Below are 23,926 nucleotides of genomic sequence, written 5' to 3' on the forward strand. Positions count from 1 at the left end.
GGGGGGTCGGGGATGGGAGATGTGCTGTGAATAGCCAGCAAGTAAAATGAACAAGACAATTTCAGCTAGTGATGAGCCAGAAGAAGACATGAGAGAGAACAACTATGCAGTGCTGATGGGTGTTGGGGGGGCGGTGAGGGGCTAGCTTGGATTGGATTGTAAGGAATGACCTTACCAAGGAGTTGACTTTCTCTTTGAAGAATCTCTCTTCTGAAATCTTTTAATCAGCCCTTGCAAGAATGGTTATTTTTAAAACCTGCTATTCTCTGGTTGAGTGTATAAAGCTGCCAGGTGTTTCCATTATGATGGCAAAGGATAGCCAAGTAAAGGGCATCTTGCCCTTTGTATGTGGGAAAAGATGCTCCTAGGAACTGGGGAGCAAGCAAACCCTGCTTTGTTAGACTTGTGTATTTGTCCAAGTCAAAAATACCCAGTGATTTATGGCAGGACATTTAAAATACTTGTGTTAATAGGCTTCCTTGTAATAGCAGTTTGCCTGCCTGCCTCCCTCTGTCCATCCATCCTTCCTTCCATCCATCCATTCACCCATCCATCCATCCATCCATTTATTCATCCATCCATCTATCCATCTACCAACCATCCACCCATTTCTTTGTTCTGTCCTCTTTGCCAAGAAGCAATTCTAGAAGAAGCTAACCTAAGAAGTCAGTTTTCCATTTCATCAGTTAAAGCGCGCGTGCACGCGCATGCACACACACACACACACACACACACACACACACACGAGTATAAAAACTGGAATACACAACTGAATCCAGCCTTCCTGGAACAGCAAAGCTAGCCTAAAGCTCTGCGTTTTTAGAACTTAACCAAGGTCCAGTTACGGAATAGAGCATTTGGGCAGGAATGGAACCATTGGTTAAAGCATTCTACAGGCTTCCTAGAGTACTCAAGGGATGGCTGGCAGGGGGAAACTTTCAGAGTTTGCTTTTCAAAGGGCGTTAATTTGCTCTCATAACATCTGTGGGTGATCAGGCAGGCCCAACGTACAGTCAGAAATCGTTATTCCCAAAGAAGGGAGGAAGTAGAAGATAAATGGAAGGAAGAAGAAAAGGAAGTCAGAAGTGTCTGTGGTGATATAAGCCAAAACAGAAGCCTCAGAAAATATTCTGGGCACCTGTACCAGAGGTGGACAACCTCAGAAGCTGTACAGTGAGAAGTGTTTTATTCAGAGTAGGCACTTAGGGGATTAGTTAAAAGCATTAACTAATACCTTAATAAAAAGACAAAAGATTGGTTTTTTAAAAAACATTCCTACCAAGTTAAGTTCTACGTGGATTATTACAGTCTTTAGAGTCTGATGCTGTTCATGTTGATAAGTATTTGATTGCATTTGTCAGCCATGTGTTCCCATTGTTTCTGCAGATCATTGGGGTTACATGTGATTTCTGCATTATACTACACTTGATCTTAGCCAAAAGGCCGAGAAGTGATTGATTTGTGCATTATAGTTCATTCTTTCTTTAACATTTTTTGCAGTGTTTCCTGTGTTAATTTTATAATAACAAATTTTAAAAATAGCTTCTAATGTATGCCTCAATAAAGAAAGACCGTGTCTATCTTACTACCATTGTTATCAACCAGCCTTCTATAATGCTTGGTATAGAACATATACGTTTGTTAATTAATGGATTTGTTGGCATGGGAAGCTTCCAAAGATGTATGAAGTAAAATAAAAGTGAAAAATGTATCACTGAGGTCAGAGAAGTTCCTAGGTGACTTGGCCAAGTTTAAGAGGATGATCTGGGTTAAGTTGTAGCAAAAGTCATCCTAACAAAGAGAAATGGACATCAATTCTGCTTCTGTTTTTTAGAGTTCTCATGTCTTTTTTTCTTTTCCACTTCATAGCTCCACCTGGAGAAGACTGTACATCAGTCACGGACCTGCCCAATGCCTTTGAAGGACCCATTACCATAAGTAAGTATCTCTTCTAACCTTGACTGAGTTTTCCCATTCTTGGGGAAAAGATCAGGTGCATTTCTTATGTTTCATATTTGAATGGAGTAGCACTCATTTCCCTAAGGCTAAAGACAGGGCTATAATTTACTGTCCCTTTATTGCTATATGATTTACCCCAGTCCATTCATTGTTCCTCAGTCACCTGAGAACTTTTTTCACATTTTTTGGCATCTCTGTGGACACAGCACTGTCATTTACTTGATATTTTTCATTTATTTGACCCATTATTTTCTACTTAAAAAGCATTAATATAACTCCAAATGGAAAGCCAACACCTCTGGTCATAAGTAAAAGGTAACCTTAGAAATAAATATAAATGTAAGAAAAATTAAATAATGTTCTTAAATTCTAGCTGTTGAAGACTTCGAGTCTGAGCCATGTTCCCTTTCTCAGAGGCAGGGATTAATAAGTGTTAGATGTAGGGACATTCTGTCCTTCCACATTTTCTGTTTGATTCAATTGGAGTATTTAAAAATGATAATAAGGGTGCAAACTTCCTGATATGTGTTTCAACATTATTTACACTATGTTGACCTAAAATCTTCCTGATTATCCTGAGAAGCTGACACTGCAGAAAACACAGTATTTCAGCCAGAGCTTTCAAATAGGTCAACTTGTTAACCTTGATCCCATTGCCTCTGAGCCTCATGTTTTGAGAAGTATGACAGTGATGAGGAAGTTGGATTTCTACCTCCTAAAAGCCAGACCCCTCAATGTGCAAGGTGACAGGAGTGATCATGGTGGCAGGGGAACAAAAATCATTCCTGGACCACACAGTTCCAGCTCCCACGGACAGAAAATTGCCCCCGGCCTGTACCTGACAGATAGAAGAGGGGGCCGGCAACTGTGAAGTGCTCTGTCTGTGACAGGCCTGGTTTGAAATGCAAGTTCTTTACAATCTGGTTGATCTGAGCCTCAGTTTTCTCATTTGAGTAATGAATCAACATATAAGATTTGTCATGAAACTTAAAAAAGATAATGTGATCCATGCCTGGCCCATAGTAGATGCTCAATAAATGCCCCATTTCCTTGGTCCCAACAGATCTCTCTCTCCATGTCCAGACCTGTTCAAGTGTGGTCCTATTTCTTTATCAGATCTCTGTCTGTAGGATTATTAGGGTGATTGAGACTTTGAATTTTTTAAAATTTACAGTTGATTAATAGTTCCACTTGGACAAGATAGATAGACAAACAGAAGGAATCTTTAGTCCTGCCCATGCCACATAGTAGAAAATCATTTCAGCGAAATGCACACTTGTGCAGTGAGTGACTCACACTTGAAGACAACACATTTAGAAGAGAACTATGAATGAAGCCCTTGCTCTTTCTCCTCATGTCATTCTAGTCATTTTCTTATTTAAACCAAAGATTTTGATCTTTATATTCACTCCTGTGTCCTCATTTCAAGTTGAATTTCACAGATGGCAGAGCCTCTGTCAATATTTCAGCATGCTGCTTTGTTAGCCAGGACTAGGGGTTCATTGAAACTGGAAACATTTTCCACTTAGAAAGAAAATCTAATTCTTCATGGATTTGCATACCGCAGAGGTATGGTTCCAGACCACTGCAATGAAGTTAACATTTTGATAAATTTGGGGGAGTTTCCGAGCACATATAGAAGTTATATTTATAATATACTATAGTCCAAGTATGCAATAGCATTGTTTTGTTTTTTTTTAAACAAACGTACATGCCTTAATTAATATTTTATTGCTAAAAAATGCTCACCATTATCTGACAACGAAGAGTTTCCACAAAACTTCCATGTGGAAAACACAGTATCTGTGAAGCTCGATAAACTGAAGTACTAATAAAGGAGTTATGTCTTGTATTCCCTGATGAGACTGATTGCCTCTTTGTCTCCTATTTCAAATCCTTTCTCAAAATAGATGGAATTAATAGCAACAAATATTACATGTATTTGAGAAGGAAAGGTAGGGATCAGGCAGGAGAATTATTGTTTATTGAGCACCAGCTCTATTTTGAATACTAGGCTAAGTACTTTCCATACAATGTATCATATAGCGCTCATAACAGAAGGTAGTCTCATTCCCATTTTACAGATGATGAAACTGAAGCTCAGAGGGTTGCCTACCTTGTCTAGAGCCACACAAAGCTCGGATTCAAACCTGGGGACATCCAAATACACCCTGTCCCCTGCCTTCCCACTTCTAGGGTGTATGAGTGGGCAGGGAGGATTCACTGTCTTAGTGCATCAGTCACTCTGTCTTCCCCACTAGAGATTTAGTTAGCTGCTGTTTTGCTTAATAAAAAAAAGAAAAATAGCTCTGAAGTCACTATCTTATAAGATAAGCCACCGTCTTTCCTATAGGCAGAATGTATCAGCTGTCAGGTTCTGAAAGTGGCTCCTCTGTCTTCCAGCTATTGTAAACCGTGATGGCACCCGTTACACCAAGAAAGGCGAATACAGAACTAACCCCGAGGACATCAACCCCAGCGTCGTAAGCCCCAGCAGCCCTCCAGATGATGAGATGAGCAGTGGCTCCCCCAGTGAGAGAAGCACTTCAGGAGACTACAGCATCTTCCACACGCACCTCCCGACCATGTACCCGCCCCCAGACCAAGACAGCCCCTGGGTCTCCAGCAGGCCGGAGAATACGTCGGATACCAGTAAGGAGAATGAGTCACTGTGCTTTCCAATAGCGATTCGTTCACAGGGATGTCTCTGGTCTATCTGAGGGACATGAACTTGTGTTGATGGCGTCTGTCTCTGGAAGGTGGTGACCTGATTTGGGGAAGTGGCCTCCTGCAGTTATCACTGTGCTATATCATTGACTGCTACTGCTTACAAAAAAAAAAATTTGTTTTTTTTTCCATCTCTAAGAAGTACCGTACTGGAAATTTTTCAGAAGAATGCCCCTTGTTCTCTTGTCCCAGAGAAATGGTGACAGTTGAGACCTGATAACACAAGCTAGTTTCCTTTTGGCACATTCCCTTCTTGTTCTTACCCATTTATGGATAAAATTGTTTCCATAAAGTCGGGATCATAAAATATGCATACCATTTCATCTGCTACTTTTTTTTCAGGTTCATTTTATACGTTTAGGTTTTAACTTGATTTATATTCATATTGTTAATTGGGTAATAATTAGTCATACTCTTCACTCATGATTTACTAGACAATTCCTTTGTTTTTGGCCTAAGGGAGTGTATCTGAAGGAGTTATCTGATCAAGTTAAATCTACTTATGAGTTTTATATCCCAGCCGGTTGGGGAAGGCTCTTCATACTTGCTTGGCTATGTGGGTAACTCACTTCGTTGGAAACTGCTGGAGTGCTGCTATGTAAGCTCTGCATTCAGTTTCTTTGGGGTTTGGCCCCGGCATTCCACTTTCATTGGAAAGTGTTTACACCTTCCTCTGGTCTTCTCTGCTTCCTTCTTTGCTTTTCCCCCTACGGTTTGTTTTAAAACAGGTTTCCAGATTGGCTGCGTTCCTTCTGTGGATTATTCAAACTCAAACAGGCCTTCTGCCTCTTGAGCAGTTTTCCTAGTATGGTGTGGATCTTCTCTTCTCCTGGGTGTGCCTCTTGGGCGGTGGAATTCTGGTCTTCAGAGAGTGTGGCAGAAATGTCCTGGTTTGCCAGTGCTCAAGACGGGGCCCTTTTCTATTCTTCAGAAGCCAGGGCGGTTTGTCAGAGCACCGTGATTTAATGTAAGGTCACTTTCTTGATGGTGTTTTAAATTTCTGTTAGCAGCTTGCCGAGGGAGGGGCACAGATAAAGCTGGGATCCAGTCATTCTCAACAGATTCTTTGAAGCATTTCAAACGGCAGATATTTTCAAATTTCCCATGATTTCCTAGGTTTTTGGATCTCTGGAGACTGCGTTGCAGTATTGTCTGTAATCCTATGAACAATCCTTTTTAAAAAATTTATTTGTTTTAATTGGAGGATAATTACCTTACAGTATTGTGATGTCTTTTGTCATACATCAACATGAATCGGCCGTAAGTATAACACATGTCCCCTCCATCCTGAATCCGCCTCCTACGTCCATCCCCACCCTATCCCTCCAGGTTTGAACAACCCTTCTGGAGAGAAGCTTCTGCAAACCAAGCAGCTGGGGCTGCTAGTTACTTGCTCCTTCCCCAGTTCCCTGCCTTTTCTAAAGTAACCACTTAGAAGGTGTTCAGGGAATGCAGTTTTAGCAAAAGCAACAATTAGTGGTCTCAGCAGGAAGCAGATCAAGGCAGTCTTAAAGTACCATTTCCCTCCAAAGAAGAAAATCAAGACAAAATGTATCTTGTGGGAACCAGACGAAACTAACATGTAAGCTGCCAACAGCCTATAGAAAATAGTATTTCACATGTGCTTCAGGAAAGGCAATGAGGACATTTTATAAACATTCATGGCACATCCTTTAAGGACCATAGCTTTCCTGCCTTAGTCAGCAAGCGTATTTTTGAAGACCTACTATGTATCAAGCTATTCTAATGCTTGGGACCCAGTGGTAAACACCATTAGAAGGTAATATTGAGGAAAAGTAAGGATTAGTAACCTCGTCTTTCATTCAACCAGTATTTGAGGTCTTCTCTGAGCCAGACATTGCTCTTGTTACTGGGGACTCAGAGGTGGACCTACCTTCATGGAGCCTGTATCCTATACAGAAATCAAGGGAATGATTTGGTTAAGTATTGTTTACTTAACTAAAACATAGTTTAGCATTTAGGTTGAGAAAAGAATTGTGCTTTTCTCTCTCCAGAACACTTAGCTAAGTTTCAATAGTGTAGGAGGACACTTACATGTCTAGCGGAGCAAGGCCAGAGCCAGCCTGAGAGTCACGAGAGTGTTGTAGGATCCAATATCGCAATGGCATATTGGCAGTGGCGTAAATCAGCTCACACGAAGAAAGGTGTCAAAGAAAACCAGCAGGTGGAAACTTGAACATGGCCAGTTCAAGTGGCAGACTTGAGAACATTAGCACTGATAAGTTCCTGAACAGACCATATTTTCCAAGCTGAGTGAGGAGAAACCCAAAGCCTCATAGCTATTGGACCAAGAGTTGGGACTTAGCAAGAGGGAGTGATAACAAAACCTCCCTAATGGATGCAGGAGGGCAGAGGTCAAGAGGAGGGCTGGCTGAGCACCGAGAAGTCCATCTTTGGCTTGTGTGGTTGATTCCATCCTTAAGGGTCCTTGGTGGGTGGCAATAGGGAGAGCCAGTGAGAACGACCATCTGGGAAGTGTTTGACTTCCAGCAAGCCTTTTATTATAAATGTTGTTTTTGGAAGCGCCTTCCTGGAGGTATGTCGTCAGCCTTTTTGCTATTGGTGATCTGAAATTGTTTGGAATCCAGAAACTTAAACTAATTCAAGAAGCAGACTCTTGCCTTGGAGCACTCTTATCTCCTTGTCTTCTGGGTATAATTACATATACATGTGTATTTATTATATGTATAATAATATATTTATTTTTGGTCTAGCATGGTCTACTTGTGTGGGTAAGATTGAAAACTCTGCTGGCTAGGCGAGAGCTGTTTACAGTTTCTCCAACTCTCATACACCTCCTTTTCGGAAGACAGAAATAATGCCTATTTCTGTCCTGCTCTTGTATGTTTACTTCCTGTTGGTTTCTACTGGATGTACTAGAGGGAGAGGGTGGCCAGAGTTCTATATCTTTAATAAAGTTTCTGAGGTAAGAATGGGTTATCTTCAGGTTTTCCAGGAGGATGCCCAGGTTTAGCTGGGGCATCTGGCATGAAATTGGCTCCCATCTGTCTAGTCCCTTTTATGCATATGTGTCCTTTGTAGCACAGAACATATTGTGTAAGGAGTTGACATTGAATGTGTATAGAGTTAAAGCTTTTAACCTAGAGTTCATGGGCTTCCAGTAGGCTCAATGATAAGCCGTAAGGTATTCAAGAGCCACCAGAAAATATTATGCAAAACTTTGGAAACATGTATGTATAGTCTCCCTTTTTTGAGGAGAGCAGCCGTAACATATTAGATTTTCAAAGAGGCATATGACTCAAAATGGTTTTTAAAAATCTCAACTGGCTTAGAGGTTTATCCTGATGATTTTTGCCATTCTTCAGGGCAACAGTCTGGACTCAAGTCCAACTTGAGAATCAAGTGGGAGATTTCAAAATTGCAAAATGGCAATTATCCTTCCTCTAATTTGAATAGAATCCAGAATTTCTCTAACTTGGGAAGTTTTTGTTTCCTTTCTGAAAACACATTCTGTATGAGAATTAAAAGTGACAAGAAAGTGATAGATGTATTCTTGAGAAATCTTTATCTGATTTCAACACTTGGAATACACACCTTTTGCAAAGTTCCTGCTCAAGTATAAAACTTGAGATTAATGAATGTGGGTGGAACTTGGAAATGCTAGATGTCACTACAAGTTTCCTCAGGTAAAATGACAGAAAGATCCAAAAGATACAAGCAAGCACCTCTAAAGATACTCCAAAAATAAATGAATGAAAGCAACTTTATGAAATGCTACATAGAAGGCTTCTAGTTCATGGCTGGGTCACCTAATCAAGTAGGTATAAAATCTCTTTTCCATCACGGGTTATTAAGTTGCTACTTGATTTTGTTCTGAGCCTGTATTCAGGGGGCTTAGTTTGAAAAATGAGTAACACTGTATGGATAAGCATACTGAATTTGCATTTCTGATGTTGTCCTAAGATTCTAAGAGATTTGGGGATCCTGGAAAGATAAAATCAGGCCTCAATCTTCTCTAATCTTCATTCTATAATATATGCGTACATTTTATATAGATAGGACTGGGAGTAAAGTTTTTCTGGAAAGACCCCGAATAAGTGATGTTTTCATAATTGATCCGGTTTCTTCAACTTTGTACTCACACCGCCATGCAGCAGCTCAGGAGCAATGTAATTGGATGTGGTCTTGGTTTGGTAATTCACAGCCTAAGACTCAGGATCAGACAACAGCACTGACAGGTAAACTGTTACGTCTCTTGCTTCTCTGTTGTCTTGAATGCCAAGCCTTTCAGTATTAAGGGAAAGGACCCCATTATCATGTCAAAATTTCCTATTGATGCTGTGTCACCATCCTTAGGGAGAACAGAATCTGGCACCATTTCACTTAATAGAGAGGCCAGTGAATCTGGGGACATGACTAGATTTTACTCAACATTTTGCTTGTTTTCCTTCTGGCAACATGCACCTAGAATCAGAATTATTTTTCCTTCAGATCTTTAATTAAGAGATTCATTCAGAACACGTCCTCTTAAAGAAGTCTATTAGAAAACGCATACTCCTAGTTTCCGCTGATCTAATTAACACAGCCAATAATAATAACAGAGGAAAATACTGATTTACAGATGGAAAGTGTAAGCCCTGGACAATTGTTTGGGCATGTGCTACCTTAACTGTAAAATGTAGGAAGTAACCTGTGCTTGATGTCAAAATCTAGGCTTCTGACAAGCTCCCTGGATGTTTGACTATTCATTCCAAGTAGCTATAAAGTGTTTTGACATAAGAGTTTTTGTGGGAAAAGATTCCAAGTCTGTAACAATGGGATATTGTTAGCATATCTTCATTTACTAACTTTCATTGATGGAGGATATGACCATATTTCAAAATAATTAGAACTTTTTTAATTCAGAAGAGTTATAAAAAAAGATCCTTTATATTTGCTTAGCTTATAAGACAAAATAAACTGTATTTTTTATTTTGACAAATATTCCTATAAGGAAAATAGTACTGATATTATGTTATGATTGCATATAATAGTGATTAGATAATGTTGGAAGGGTGGGGGAGAGATTGACTGCAGAATTTTGTCTCAAAATGTTCAGTTCTGCTTTGCAAAATCTGGCATTGATGTACAAGCAACCACGGGCAACACCATTTGGGAATTTGGACTCTGACTGGAGAAAAGTGGAATGGCATCTCTTTCAGGCTTTCGCCTCAGCTGTCCTTCCGCCATGTGTCTGATATTGTTGGGGCCATGTCTCTGAGACTGTGGGCAGACGTATCACACCCTGAATTCTTAGAGGATGATATTGGTTGACCAAGATAGAGGGTAGAAGGTGAAGGACTGGAACTCTGAAGAGCTGGATTTCAGAATCATGGACTGTTACATGTGGTTGTTGTTCAGTTGCCCAGTCGTGTCTGACTCTTTTCGAGCCAATGGACGGCAGCACACCAGGTCCCCCTGTCCCTCACCATCTCCCAGAGCTTGCCCCAGTTCATGTCCATCGCACTGGTGCTGCCATCCAGCCATCTCATCCTCTGACGCCCTCCTCTCCTTCGGCCCCCAGTCTTTGCCAGCATCAGCGTCATATGTGGAAAGGATCAATGTCTTGTTCAGTCAACATTTCTAATCGTCTAATCTTATACACAATTTCTCTGAAAAATGATCTTTCTGATGGTGAGGGATAGAATACTTTCTGTAAAAGCTCATTGGTGGATAGTTCCGATTATCACCTTTTTATTTTTATTTATGTATTTATCTATTTAGCTGCACTGAGCCTTCCTTGTTTCACACAGGCTTCCTCTAGTTGCAGCAAGCGGGGGCTACTTTTGGTTGCGGAGTGAGGGCTTCTCATCAGTTTTCTGGTTGTAAGCTAAAATAATGTGTAGCTTTCATTTGCGTTCAGAGTTACAGTAATCAAATGCTAGAGAAGATCAAACCTAATAGCTGGATGAATAGCAAATTGTGAATACAACTGAGGGATTTTTAGAAATGATTGACTTGGGTTTAGATTCCAAAGTATTACTGAAGGTGGCTTAACAAAACAAATAGGCACGTGTGAAACTTTTATTGTATTCTTAACAGCCTAGCTTCCATGGTGTATGCTTAATAATAAATGCATCTGAAAACATGGGGGAGTTTATTGGCCTTTTTCTCTTTTACTTCTTTGGTGAGGTTATGTCTATATTTATTCTTTTAACTTCCTTGAAAAGAGTATTCCGTTGTAAAGATCATACCCAGTTGTCTTTAGATCTATACATTAGCTTGAGACCAGAATATAACAATTTGGAGTATAGAAGTCAAATCTCTCACTTCTTTCTTATAATCTTGGGAATTCAATATACATTCTGTGCCTGTTTTTCTCCCTTTGTGAAATGGGTCACTTGGCATTCAGCTCAGCTACTAACGCAAGTCACCACAACAGGTACGGATTCAAGTATCATCTCAGCAGGCTGGGAGCCAACTGAAGAAAATGAAGATGAAAGAGACAGACACCCCAGTTATTCTGGATCAGGCATTGATGATGATGAAGATTTTATCTCCAGCACCAGTAAGAATAATCAGTTCCTATAAAACCATCTGTGCCAGGCTTATCGCTTAATCTGAGTGATGCCCAATAGTATCTTTCTTGGGAAATAGTTAATGTGAGAAATGAGCATAAGCCTGTGATCACAGATTAGTTAATTATGCCTTGATGAGATTATGAAGGAAGAAACTGATTTTTTTTAAATGAAAGCCAAAATATCCTTGGAGGAGACATGGGGAAAATCTTTTATAAAATTCTTAATTCTTCATGTAAATCCTTCTGTTTTGTGTATTTATGTGTTAAAGCTGAGCTATAACATAACAGTGCCAATTATTAAAGACAAATAGTGAAGCCATTGCATCATAGTATCCAAGTTTGTGACAGTTATAAAACTTTTTTGAGAATAGAGATGGAAATTGAGCTGAAAGTTCCTTTAAAAAATCAAAAATTGGTCTAATACTCTGCCAGATAACTGAGTTTCCTATACTTACCTGTTCATGAGCTAAGATACTGCTGAATGAGATGAGATTCCTGAAACTGACTCCATCACAGCTCTGCCTTTTTTTTCTAAGGGAAGATGTGCCTTTGGGGTGCTAAATGAGCTCTCTCAGGTCACCAAAGTCCAGTCTGTCCTATTTGAACCTGAGAGCTTCATCCCCAAAAGTATAGCATCCCAGGAGGAAGGGGTCCAAAAGCATAGCTTAGACCTGAAGGCATTTGAGTATATGACATCAGTACAACAGATACTTGAGGTGAACTATATGCTTTATGTCGAAGCTGTATTCCTTAGCTGGACACCCCTGCAGAGCTTAGAAGCTAACAAGGGAGCTCTCTTTAGTAACTTCAGAAAGAAAACCAAATACCCTCAAAACACTGGAGCTTTACTATTATACTGTCTGTTGGGTTCAGGATATAACCATATTTTCTAGGTTGGGCATCGAGAAAGATGTGGTCTTGATACTTGAGAAACTAAACCCTCTTGAATGGCAAGCCAAACAGATCGACCTGAAAATAAATTGTATGCTCAGGCTCCAGGGGGAAATGTCCCTTCATATCGTTTCATCTCTGCGGCATATTTTTCCATTTCAGCTCACTTTTCTTCTTGGCACCCATGCACTTATTTGAGCAGGATGCCCACTTCCTTCTATTGGGGTATGGTAACTGCCAGTTTTTCATACTAAATGAGGATATAGTTAATGAGTTTACTTGATTTTATTAACTTGTGAAATAGAATCCAATAGTATTATCATTCTGAAAAGAGTTTTGTATTATTTGGGTATCAAAATAAAGTTCGAAAGAGTTAGGATGGATTTGCAAATAACCTTTCCAAAAGACGTTGATTCTGATTTTGTCATAATTCTTCGGTCATGTGCATCTCTTCTTCCAGCCCTGTCATGTTTGGGGGTAACAATATCAGGGCGGTGGTGGATGTCTGCTTCTTTTAATTTTAGGGGAGCTCTTGCAATGGTGGTTGGTTACCTATGGTTTTTCCTACTGAATGTACGCATCTTGGTTTTCTTTTCATTGGCTATGAATGGCTTGCTCATGAAATGCTCTGTATTTGATGAGAATTTCTGAGGTGTTTGATAAATATTCAGAAATACATAGCTCATCACGTGGCTGTTCTATGTAGATATTCTTCCTTTGAATCATCAGTAGGAAAGCTCTGGCTGCTCAGGGTGTTTCTTTCCCCATAATGCTACTAACGAAGTAAAGTGGTCATCGTGGCATAACCTTCAAGCATCTACATGTAAGCACACCTGTCAGTGTTAGAGATTCCTTTCAAGTGCAGAGGGTTGTTACAGACGGCATGGATGCGCAAAGCATTGACGTTTTTGGTTCTCCTCGGTGGAGGGCTGGTGTTTTCAAAGCTGTCCTTCCTCCTGCTGCAGCTTCTTTGGCTGCTTTCTCCAGAAGATCTCATGTTCTGACCTCCACGTGTTCTCTAACAGAATGCGAAGGACACTGAGATACTTCACAGTATGGCTGAGTCAAGCTGAAGTCACTCTCTGCTGTCCCTTCATTTCTACTCAACCATCTATACAGCCTGGTATAGATGAAGGACTCTATAGACTACGGAAGGGGAAATGTACAAAACAAATGGTGAAGGCTCAAGAAATAACGTTCTTCTAATTACTTGAATCATCATTGTCACAGTTTCAACCACACCATGGGTTTTTACCCACCCACAACAGAACCAGAATTGGATCCAAAGGAACCCAGACCATTTGAATCCAGAAGCATCACTTCAGACAACCACAAGGATGACTGGTAATGGGTTACACATAACTTAAAGATTTCTTTTTCCCCTCAAAGTCTTTGGTGCTGCAAATGTCAATCATCAGGACACAGTGGGAAAATTTAGTTAATATCTCACCACAAACTCTTAGTGAACTTTCATGAGGATACTCCATTCAGCTTGAGTTGTTTGTCAATTATATCATCTGGGCATAAGATATTTTACGTTGCTTCATTATAAAATTGAACATGTTAAAATGGCTTGTGGTGCTGCCCTATGACAAAGTGGTCGTAGTGGCATAACAGGTAATCATGAAGAAATTCTATGCACATTGGTTTTCTCTTGGGAGAGATTAGTGAAGTCACGCAAAAGTATTAAGAGTTGATGCTCAGAGGTACTACTTAGGCATTGAACCATTAGATGACATGTACTTTAATGAAAAGAAAAAACAGAACCATCAAAAACCGGTTGATAAAAAGTCACAATGTATATAACCATCATCATGACAGATGTGGACAGAAGTAGCACCAGTGCTTATGGAGAAAGCTGGACCCAGGAACCACACTCTTCTCTCAGTCACCAAGGGTATCATGATGAAGAGGAGACCCCGCATTCCACAAGCACAAGTAAGAAGGATGGCAGTCAGCAATTCTGGTTTAGTTGAGTAGCAAAGTCACTCCAGAGGGTAGGGAAAAGACATTGGCTACGTCTTCTGTCTCCACACAGTAATTTCTTTTATTCCCAGAACATAAAAAGCTGCCAAATCTGCACATGGTTTCTTAGAAATTGGAATTAAAGATACTAATTTGTCAAGTTGCCCAAAAGGCCAAAATGTTTAAAAATATCTAAGATACGGTTTTTTGTGTTAAAGATTCCCAGAGGTTCCATCTGGGTAGTTTGTGTGTTTTTACGGAAATGTCTGAAGGAGAGTGTATTCTTTTGGTGCTTAGTCGTGGCATGCGGAAAGAAAATGTGACAAATGCAAGGATCTTTGGAACTCTGTTTTCTGTAAAGATCTTTGGTAAATCCAGCTTCTTTTTCACATTCTGTTTCTCACCCCATTGTAGAAATACCTCCCTTGTACTCTTAGGAGGAAAGACAGTCACTTAGATGGACTATATTTGAATTCCTTGACTGTTCTTTTTCTGTTTTTAAGCTCAGGGTAATTTGGGGGGGAAGGCTTTGATGCTGTTATTTTTACTTATGTGCAAACATCTCAGGTTTCCTAAAGCAATTTCAAGTCTTTCTATGGGCCTGTGAGAATAGGACAAAAAAAGAAGTAAGTGTATTCTCTTCTTTTTTCGTCTCTCTCTCAGAGATGTCTATGATATTTGGTATAAAAGAAGCTTTAATTTAGGATAACAGCTCGTAGCATTATAGAAATTATGGTTCAACCATGGTTCTTATAGCCCTGAACACTCCAAAAGCAAAAAATATAAGAAACAATCACTAAAAGCCAAAGGAGTTTGGGAATCCATGGTTTGAAAATGTCTTCAGACAACAAAAGAAACTTTCACGCATCAGCTAGGACTGAATAGATCACTACATCCTGAGCATTGTTACCTTCCCCAGTAGCTCAGACAATAAAGAATCTACCTACAATGTGGGAGACCTGGGTTCGATTCCTGAGTTGGAAAGATTCCCTGAAGAAGGAAATGGCAACCCACTCCAGTACTCCAATATTCTTGCCTGGAGAATCCCCATGGACAGAGGAGCCTGGCGGGCTGCAGTCCATGGGGTCGCCAAGAATTGGAAGCTACTAAACACGGCACAGAGCATTGTACTGAATACGCCCAACAGGCCTGCATCTCAGTATTGACCACAGTAGATTTGATATACGCATGAGGATTATGGGCTGAGTTAACAAAGAGTCTAATGAAATAAGAAACAGAAATGAGAGACATAAAACAGAAATAAGAAACAGAACTAAGAGACATAAAACAGAAATAAGAAACAGAAATTTCTTCAGAACGGGATTCTGTACCAGTCCCTTTGGGTCCTAATAGTTTATTTTAGAAATTATTAAGACAGTTTGTACCTAAAAAGCAGAAAACTATATAAGAGGCTGGGAATTAATGAGCCTATTGTCAAAAAGTAGTGGGGGAGGGGCATGATTACTGGAAGGTAGCTGAAAAACAGGACATTAACAAAACCTAACAGAAAGTGGCAGCTGCTTCAGCGATTCTTTTATGGGGCCTTGCAAAACATCAAGTGATTCTGGCTGGCAATTTCTAGGCTTTATCAAAAAAACATCTGCAGCTTCTAGAAGAGAGTCATTTTTTTTTTTTTTGTATTTGCAATGGAAATCCTATAGTCTGCTAACCCATATATTGAAGACAACAGAGGGTTACTGGCTATTTAAAGGATCATTGTGTTTATAAAGATAGTGGAAAAAGAGTATAGAATAGTGTGTGCATTTTTTTCTTTTTCTTTTTGACTTTAAGCAGTTTATATTTGGGTTAAATTTTCTTTTTTTGTTTTGTTTTTTTTGGTAATTACATCCAGTGTTGTTTCTAACTTCATTTTTTGTCAGGAGGTAGTGATTTAATAAGGGGGAGGTAAAACTTAAGATTTTTATTTTTTTCCCCTCCCTCTGGATAACCAGTTAACTTCAGGAATGTTTTGGCCAATGCAAGGGTAAAATGAGGGCAGTAAGTTTTTTTTTTTTTTTAATGTCTTTGGTGTTGTCAAGTCACACATGTTATTTTCTAAAATAATGAAATAAACTAGTTTTACAAGTTGCAAACTGTACTTCAGCTTGGCAAGTTTATACAGTCTCTTTTTCTTTTTCTTATTGAGGTATAGTTGATGTACAGTATTTAACTCTGATTTTCTTGATGAACAGAACTTCAGTGTTGGTCACAGTGGATGAAAATGTCAATGACTTTCTGATTCTTCCCAAAGGCACCCTGATACAATTTTATTTCATTCATTTTGTCCTTTTTAAAACTAGACAGTTACAACATTGAGTGCTTGAAATTTTAAGCCTGTTACACACTCTTATAATGCCCAACACTGGTTAGAAAGGTTTTAGATAATATCAAACATTGGCTAGAAGAGTTTTCTTCCACTGAATTAAATTTGTTAAAACATGATTTTGGCAATTTTAGATGCTCCATAGACGTAACCTCGTAGTATGTCAGTGGAATAGCATCTCAACCATTCCCAGCATCTTTCATGCTGGGCAAATGCACTGCTGGTACATTTCCAGTGTGTGAGATGTTGAGTCATGTGACCACTATTTGAGAAGGCTTCCTACTAGGTTGATCTCATCATAGATGATTATATAATATACTCCTCCCCCTCAAATCACTGAAGACAAGAGGTTAATTTTTTGAATGAACAGTTCTTTCAGACAGAGTATGTGAGGCCATAAACCCTAGTAAAATAAGATTGGTACTAGGAATTCATAGACTGTGATCTAGTTATAACTTTGTGCCGATCTGGCTATGGGATTTTGAGCAAATCACAACTTTGGGCCCCAGTTTTCTCACGTGATAGAATAAAGGATTTAGACTAAAGACTAAAGGCCATCTGATTTCTAATATCCCTTTCAGAGTTACCAGTGGTCTCTCTCTTTCTTGCTGTCCCTTTCTGCCTCCTGTCCCACCTGTATATGTGTTTAAGGTAGAAAGCTATGTGTCGGTAAGGAAGGTAATTGAACAATCACAGCTCACCATTGACATTCTTCTCACAGCCCAGGCACCTACTCCTAGTACAACAGAAGAAACAGCTACCCAGAAAGAGCAGTGGTTTGAGAATGGAAGGCCTGGGGAACATCCCCAAATGCCAAAAGAAGACTCTCACTCAACAGCAGGGACAACTGGTAATGCATGGTTTCACAGGCAGACTTGGGTGTTAAATTCCAGGCATTGAGGACAGTAAACAAGAAGAATTGGAAAGAATTGTCACAAGATGTTACAGTCCCTTGATTAATGACCATGCAGTCAACACGGAGCCAACCCTTAAGTGCTCATAATAAATCCCCTGAACAGAAATGGATACAGGCACAGAAAGAGACACAGAGAATATGTCCTTGCATGTGTCACTTTCGGATCTAATGTGGGCATCCCCTGGGGAGACTGTAGAAGAGACTCTGATCGTGTAAAATACTACCTTTTCTTTTGTAAGGGAATCTTCTCTATGATGTGGGTCCAGGCTTTATAACACAGTTCTATAGAATACTGGACTTGTTAGAAGGCTTTTGGTCAGAAAAACCTCAGTAGTTGAAGAAATGGAGCCAGACATTTTGAGACAAACACCTGTCTGGTGTCATTTGGCTCTTTGTCATGTTTATTTGGAGATTTCTCCTTGAATATACAATTGTTTCTTCTTAAATTAAAAAGAAAAAAACCACCTCTATACTTGAACTGTGGAATTGGGGAGATTGGAGTCAAATCTTGTTATCTCTTGTCATTTCTAAGCGTTGCCTGATAACTTCACTCTGCCAGCTCCTATGCATGTGTGACAGAAGCCTTGAAATGCATCCTATCTTGTAAAAGAATGTGAATTCCATATCCTTACTTGATAGCAGTGAGAAGTATTCCTGTGTTTTCATTTGCAATATAGGATATAATGCATGATTTTCTTCCGGTGTGTGGCAGCTTCTGAATTCATAGCTGGCAGAGTGGTGGATTCAGTGACTGGCTATGTGGTGTGGTTGTTGCCAATGGGCCGCTCATTGTCATCTTTTTCTACCTCTGCGTCTTCATTGGCTCAGAATGAACCAAAGCACGTGCTGCATTCTTACGTCACTTGTGCCATAAATCTCATTGTTGGTGGTAATGCTTCTCATGGAGTCCATTCATGCTTTTGAGATGAATGGCATTGACTTTCCTGTCTCTCTGGGGGGTGGGGAAGCTGTTACCTGACTCCTTCTCTACATCACTACTGGCCTCACGTGCATTTCACCGGGATGTGGTTGTCTAGGAATGATCTCATGTGTTTGGACTCCTGCACTTCCTCCTTCCAGGGATGGTGGCAACATGGTGTAGGTGAAGAACTATTTCTCCTCCATCTTTACTTTATCTATAACTTATCATCTACCCACTAGAGAAGTTATTAATTAATGCCTTTGCATCCTCTACTTCACATGCTGATTGCTAGGGAAAATGAGCATGAATGAAACTGTACCTGCTAAAACATTCTGCATTTACGCAACTTCCCAGCCCTCTAGACCCAGAAGACGGTTTCGTTGTCTTGAGTACAGAATATAGTCTTTAAAAAAAAAATCAGTGTATCCCTGGCCAGATGTCAACTAACACTTTGATAATTGCTTAAACTGCATAGTCACAACAGCCTCAACGCATGTCAGCCATCCACATCAAAGAGTGACGACGCAGAGCCAAGAGGACAGTTCCTGGACTTACTTCTTCGACCCAGTCTCGCATCCAATGGGGCGAGGTCATCAAACACAAGGAAGGATGGGTAATAATCTCTGAGCTCTTTTATATATTATGTTTTAGAAAGCCACCAAATGGCTATTTTCCTAGAAGTATTCCTTTGGCTTTAGACCAGTCTGCTTTCCTGAAGAACTTTGTTTCTTCCAAAATTAGTTTTCTTAGTAAGACTGATATGCATATACATCTGAATCTGAAGTCCTGGGCAAGAGTGGAGAATTTGGCAGGAGAGTAAAGAAGGATTAGTCCTAAAATGATGGGAATGGAAGTCGTTTTCTCTGAAGAGGAGCAGTCTCAAGATTTCTTTTCCATTTACTTCCAAGTGCACGGTTTTGAAAAGAATGAAGTGATAGATCCAGTGACTATTTCCAGTAGAGTCCCACAATAAAACTTGTCTTTGGTAGAGAAATGTTAGAGGTCAAAAATTCCAAACAAGTAACTAAAAGACTCCAGAAAATTGTGTGAATTACTCCTGGAAATTTAGAAATAAAATACACTACTCAGTGACTTAGGATTTGCACCACCCTTGGCCCTCCAAAAACGTTTGTGAATTTAAAGCATGGACAGCTTTTATACAAGATGGAATCATTGTTTTCTTAATTAGCATTCCTATTTACCTAATGGAGAAGGAAATGGCAACCCACTCCAGTACTCTTGCCTGGAAAATCCCTTGGGCAGAGGAACCTGGTGGGCTACAGTCCATGGGGGTCGTGGTGAGTCGGATGCGACTTAGTGAGTAAACAGCAATTTGCCGATATGCAATTCAAAAACAGAATTAAACAAGAGAGAGTGAGTAAAGGCTAGCTGGAGGTCTGCAACAGTGGAAGATTATTATTGTATTTGATACAATTTTAAATTTAAAAGAAATGTTTCCTTTAGCACAACCAGATGACAACTTTCCTGAGGGAATCTGTAAGAATTGATAGCAAGTGGTGCCCTGGTTTTCCCAGTGTTTACTAAGGGGAAGAATCCATGTTCCGTACTAAATCCGTGAATAGAATTATGCAATTTTATTAATTTTTAAGAATTTAACAAGATGTCTTGATCACAGACATGTAACATTCCACAAAGGGAGATCAACCAAGAGAACAAATATGGTGATATGGATTTTCAGTCATAGTTTCAAATATCTCTTTTGGGTCCAGACTCCCAAGGGTATGCACTGCACAAGACTTACTAAAGTGAGTTCTCAGAATGCCATATAGTGTCTCTCAGTGTTGAGTTAAGCAAAGTTAGCTCCAAAATGAATCCAATAGTTTCTGTGGTCTCATTTCTCCAGAACATCCTAACTATGTTGTACCCAGATATTAGTGATCATATATCCCTTAAAGTATAACTATATTAAATATCTGCTAATGTAATTGTACTCTATGTTCAGTGCATTATGGAGACACACCATCTGCAGGTAATTCATGGTCCATACTCTTAAGGTAGAGCTTCCGAGGTGGCGCTAGTGGTTAAGAACCCACTTGCCAATGCAAGAGATGTAAGAGACGCGAGTTTGATCCCTGTGTCAGAAAGATCCTCTGGAGGAGGAAATGGCAACCCACTTTGTATTCTTGCCTGGAGAATCCCATGGACAGAAGAGTCTGGTAGGCTACAACCCATAGGGTCGCAAAGAATCAGATATGACTGAAGCAACTTAGCAATCACATGCATACTCTTAAGGAACTTAAAAGTTAGCTAGGAAAACAGCTTCAAAATAGATCTAGTAGTATGAGAGAGTAAGTAACAGATGTCAAATGAACATTGCTAACAATAAACACAAAAGAAATTCTGAGGATCCCTAGGAGAACCTCAGAAAAAGATAGGTTGGATCTGGTTTTTGAAAAATGGAAAAAAAAAAAATCTGGTTAGTCAGAGAAAGGAAGTAGGGGAATTTTTTTTTTTTTTTTTTTAAGGAAAGAAACACATATAAGGAGAGATTTAAAGGAAACAAAGCCAAGGAATGAATTTGGCAGAGTGAGTGGATCCATATATCACAAAGTAAGATGAGTGTGAATGGTGAGATTGGGGCCATTATGTTGTGTGGCTGAAGTGCTGCTTGTAGACCCAAGCACGCATTTTATGCACATGGCTCGAGGTGGCTGGAGGCTCTGATGGTACCCATTGTGGAAAACCAAGCCAGTAAAAGAGCTTCAGAATCAATACTGTCTTCATATTGATGGACAGAAAGGGTTTTCATCAGATTGATGATGTCAAGACCATTACAATTGGCTTCAACCATAGAATGGTGTCACACCTCTTAAAGGATTCTACTTATGAAAGGAAAGATGAACAAGAGTGTCTAGAACCATCAGCAGGCTGGACTTTTTCTGGGAGAATATCCATTTGGGGTTTTGATTTGGATTAGCCAGACTCTCCTCTTTTTTAGCGATTACTACTCCTACTATTATTTTATTTTTTATTATTATTTTTTTTACTACTACTATCATTTTAAAACAATAGAGTCAGCCACATTTTGTTCTGTAAAGACCCTGACGTGCAATGGAAAGGCTACAGTGTAGATGTGGGTCCCTAATATTCCAGTGTTCCCCTCTGGAGTCATTTGGAACAGCTTAAATCTCTCCAGAGGCAGCAGTGTGGGTGGACTTTGACTCCAAGAATCAGCAATAGTGATGGTGTTTATGGCTTGTGTGGCCTCTATTTCACTCAGGACTTGTTATTTCAGTAGAATTGATTTGTGATAGTTATTGGAAACAGCTTCTATAAATATTTCAGTGAAATTTTTGTGTAGTTCAACATTATACACGTTATATTCCAAGGACATCTCCTACATGTGTGTATGGGAAGAAGGATTCGTTGATATCCAATGCTTCTTATTCTTTGCTCTAGAAATCCCCATGAACTCCATCTAGATAGTATGGGATGATGATTTTATTTGTGCTTTCAGTTCATGAAGCGGAAGAGGACTGTAGCAACATTTTTTTTTTTTTTTTGCCAAGTCAAGAGAATGTGACAAAATGGTGCCTGAACCAGTGCACTTTGTCTTTTACCCACATGTCAAGTCACTGGCTTACCCCATGTCTCAGCAGTAAACAATGCACCTGCCAATTCAGTAGACACAAGAGAGGCGGGTTTGATCCCTGAGTCGGGAAGATCCCCTGGAGGAGGGCATGGCAACCCACTCCAGTATTCCTGCCTGGAGAATTCCATGGACAGAGGAGCCTGGTGGGCTACAGTCCATGGGGCTGCACAAGGCTGAAGCAACTGAGCATGCACACATGCATGGATCGTTTGTGTGGAACAGGACAGGTCACACGTGGGTTATATCTGTCTCTCTGCAAGGCTTAGGAGGCCCATCATCTACTCATTAGCATCCTTCCAGACTCAGCAAAAAACAACAAAGATTGTAGCTTTCATACAACTCAGCCTTTAAATGAAAGCCAGTTACTTCTTGGGAGGCCCTTTTGGAGAAATGATCCTTTATTTCAATTCTGGAAACATGAATCAGTATGTGCTTTCTTTCCTCTCATGCAGGTTTGAATATAAGAATTATCTATCTCTAGACCAGAAATTACCTTCAGATAGCAGGTGGAAAATCAAGCAATAACACTGATTTAATTCCTTCAGATACAGACACCAGCCCTAGTACAACGCATCAGCCTTCTGCAGATCCAAACACGAGTTCGGTGGGACACTTGGACAGGACAGGACCTCTCTCAATGACAACTCGTAAGGATAAAGACACTCAGCCTCTTGACCTGTATTCTTGCTTCAGCTCTTGCTCTCCTTGGCCCTGATGCAGGGCTTGGTGGTGGTGTAGCTCATCCAGTGCTGTGTGGTTCAGCTCAACTCAGAATATAAAATCTGTCCTCCTTGTCTTTATTTTCTGGGTGGTTCTTTAAATCTGATTATACCTTCACTTGTGGTGCTTTCCAAGGTCAATAACTTTATGTTAAAAAGGAAAAGGATGTGGGACTCCATTCCACTTGATTTTCCTGCTCTGCATAGTTATGTTAGTGAAATTGAAGACCACAGCTAGGGTAGTGGTATCTCTCTGTTTTAACTGACCAGTTCCTTTTGAGTCCCATCTTTCAATCAAGGCAGAAGAGGGGTAGCATTTTTCAGTGGTTGTAAAAAGATGTTTTGGGGCTAGATAATCACGAAGAGTAGGGGAATCACATTAGCCCGTAGAGGTGGATCAAGACAATTTTTTGACAATTGACATTGGTGGTAGGGCCTTGGGAACAAAAGAAGAACATTTGCTCATATCTCTTCCTATCACTAAACATCTGGCAGAAACAATGCTAAACTTCTAGTTGCCTTAACATCCACCATAGGTGCAGGGCTAGCCCAGAGATCAACATAAAGTCATTCATAATTTCTTGACAGAAATCCAGAATTACGAGGGCCTCATTGCACTGCTTGCTAGACATACTGAGCAGAGTCTTTTCACGTGAGCCCTCTCGGGCAAAAGGAAAAATCAGCAAGCACGTGTTCATTGTCAAGAATGTAAATAACCCAGCTGCCAGGCATCAAAGGAGATGCAGATAAGCCTAAAAGTGGTCCCTGCCAATGAAGGGTCTTATAGTCCTACTTTATGTCCCTGTTGACTTTTGTTCTGTTGTTGGGTTTGGGATTTGTTGACTGTCTTTCTCCTGGTTATATTTACTGGACATGGTTTAGTGGTACGCTTTATGGTGTGCTTGCTCCTGTAACTCAGAGGTCAGTTCCTTTCTTAGAAGAACACAAAATAAATTAACTCAAAACAATGAAAACCGTTTCAGACATGGGCAGTGGTTCAACCAGAAATTGATATGTATCAGTGAGGGCCCTGTATTTGCCCAGACAAGCGTTTCCTGACCTTCCAGTGCATTGATGAGAATCCTCATCCACAAATGAGATCAAAAAGCTCATCATGGAGTACAATAGTGACTTAAGTGTTTCCTTGTGTAATTTTGATCTGAGTTACTTGAGCAGGTTATTCTAGATGAACTTCTTCATCTTTTGTGGTTACAGGTATACTGCCTGCTCTGCTGGTGTATATTTTCCCTACAGTCACACTTCTTTGACACACAGTAAGGTTGCTCTTGGTGGGTGATAGGAGCACGGGGACTCAAGCATTCCTTTCTCTTTGTCTCTGTTTTCTGGTTT

The 23,926-nt window shown here is 40.0% G+C and overlaps 1 protein-coding gene and 1 pseudogene across 8 annotated transcripts in view; one reads left to right on the forward strand and one right to left on the reverse strand.

Annotated features, from left to right (window-relative positions):
- The window catches only part of CD44 (CD44 molecule (Indian blood group)), an 88,992-nt gene that overhangs the window by 44,898 nt on the left and 20,168 nt on the right, over window positions 1-23,926 (forward strand). For 2 of the 8 annotated variants that reach the window (XM_043481333.1, XM_043481334.1), the window contains 8 exons: window positions 1,870-1,938; window positions 4,363-4,611; window positions 11,090-11,215; window positions 13,349-13,462; window positions 13,940-14,056; window positions 17,128-17,256; window positions 18,720-18,857; window positions 22,403-22,504. In XM_043481333.1, coding sequence (XP_043337268.1) covers window positions 1,870-1,938; window positions 4,363-4,611; window positions 11,090-11,215; window positions 13,349-13,462; window positions 13,940-14,056; window positions 17,128-17,256; window positions 18,720-18,857; window positions 22,403-22,504 — 1,044 coding nt within the window. The remainder of the gene's footprint in view (window positions 1-1,869; window positions 1,939-4,362; window positions 4,612-11,089; window positions 11,216-13,348; window positions 13,463-13,939; window positions 14,057-17,127; window positions 17,257-18,719; window positions 18,858-22,402; window positions 22,505-23,926) is intronic. The other 6 variants (XM_043481340.1, XM_043481341.1, XM_043481337.1 and 3 more) reach the window with 5 other exon arrangements.
- On the reverse strand, window positions 1,391-1,455 carry LOC122450703 (annotated as a pseudogene).

Source organism: Cervus canadensis, chromosome 11 (assembly GCF_019320065.1).
Source record: "Cervus canadensis isolate Bull #8, Minnesota chromosome 11, ASM1932006v1, whole genome shotgun sequence".
Taxonomy (NCBI): Eukaryota; Metazoa; Chordata; class Mammalia; order Artiodactyla; family Cervidae; genus Cervus; species Cervus canadensis.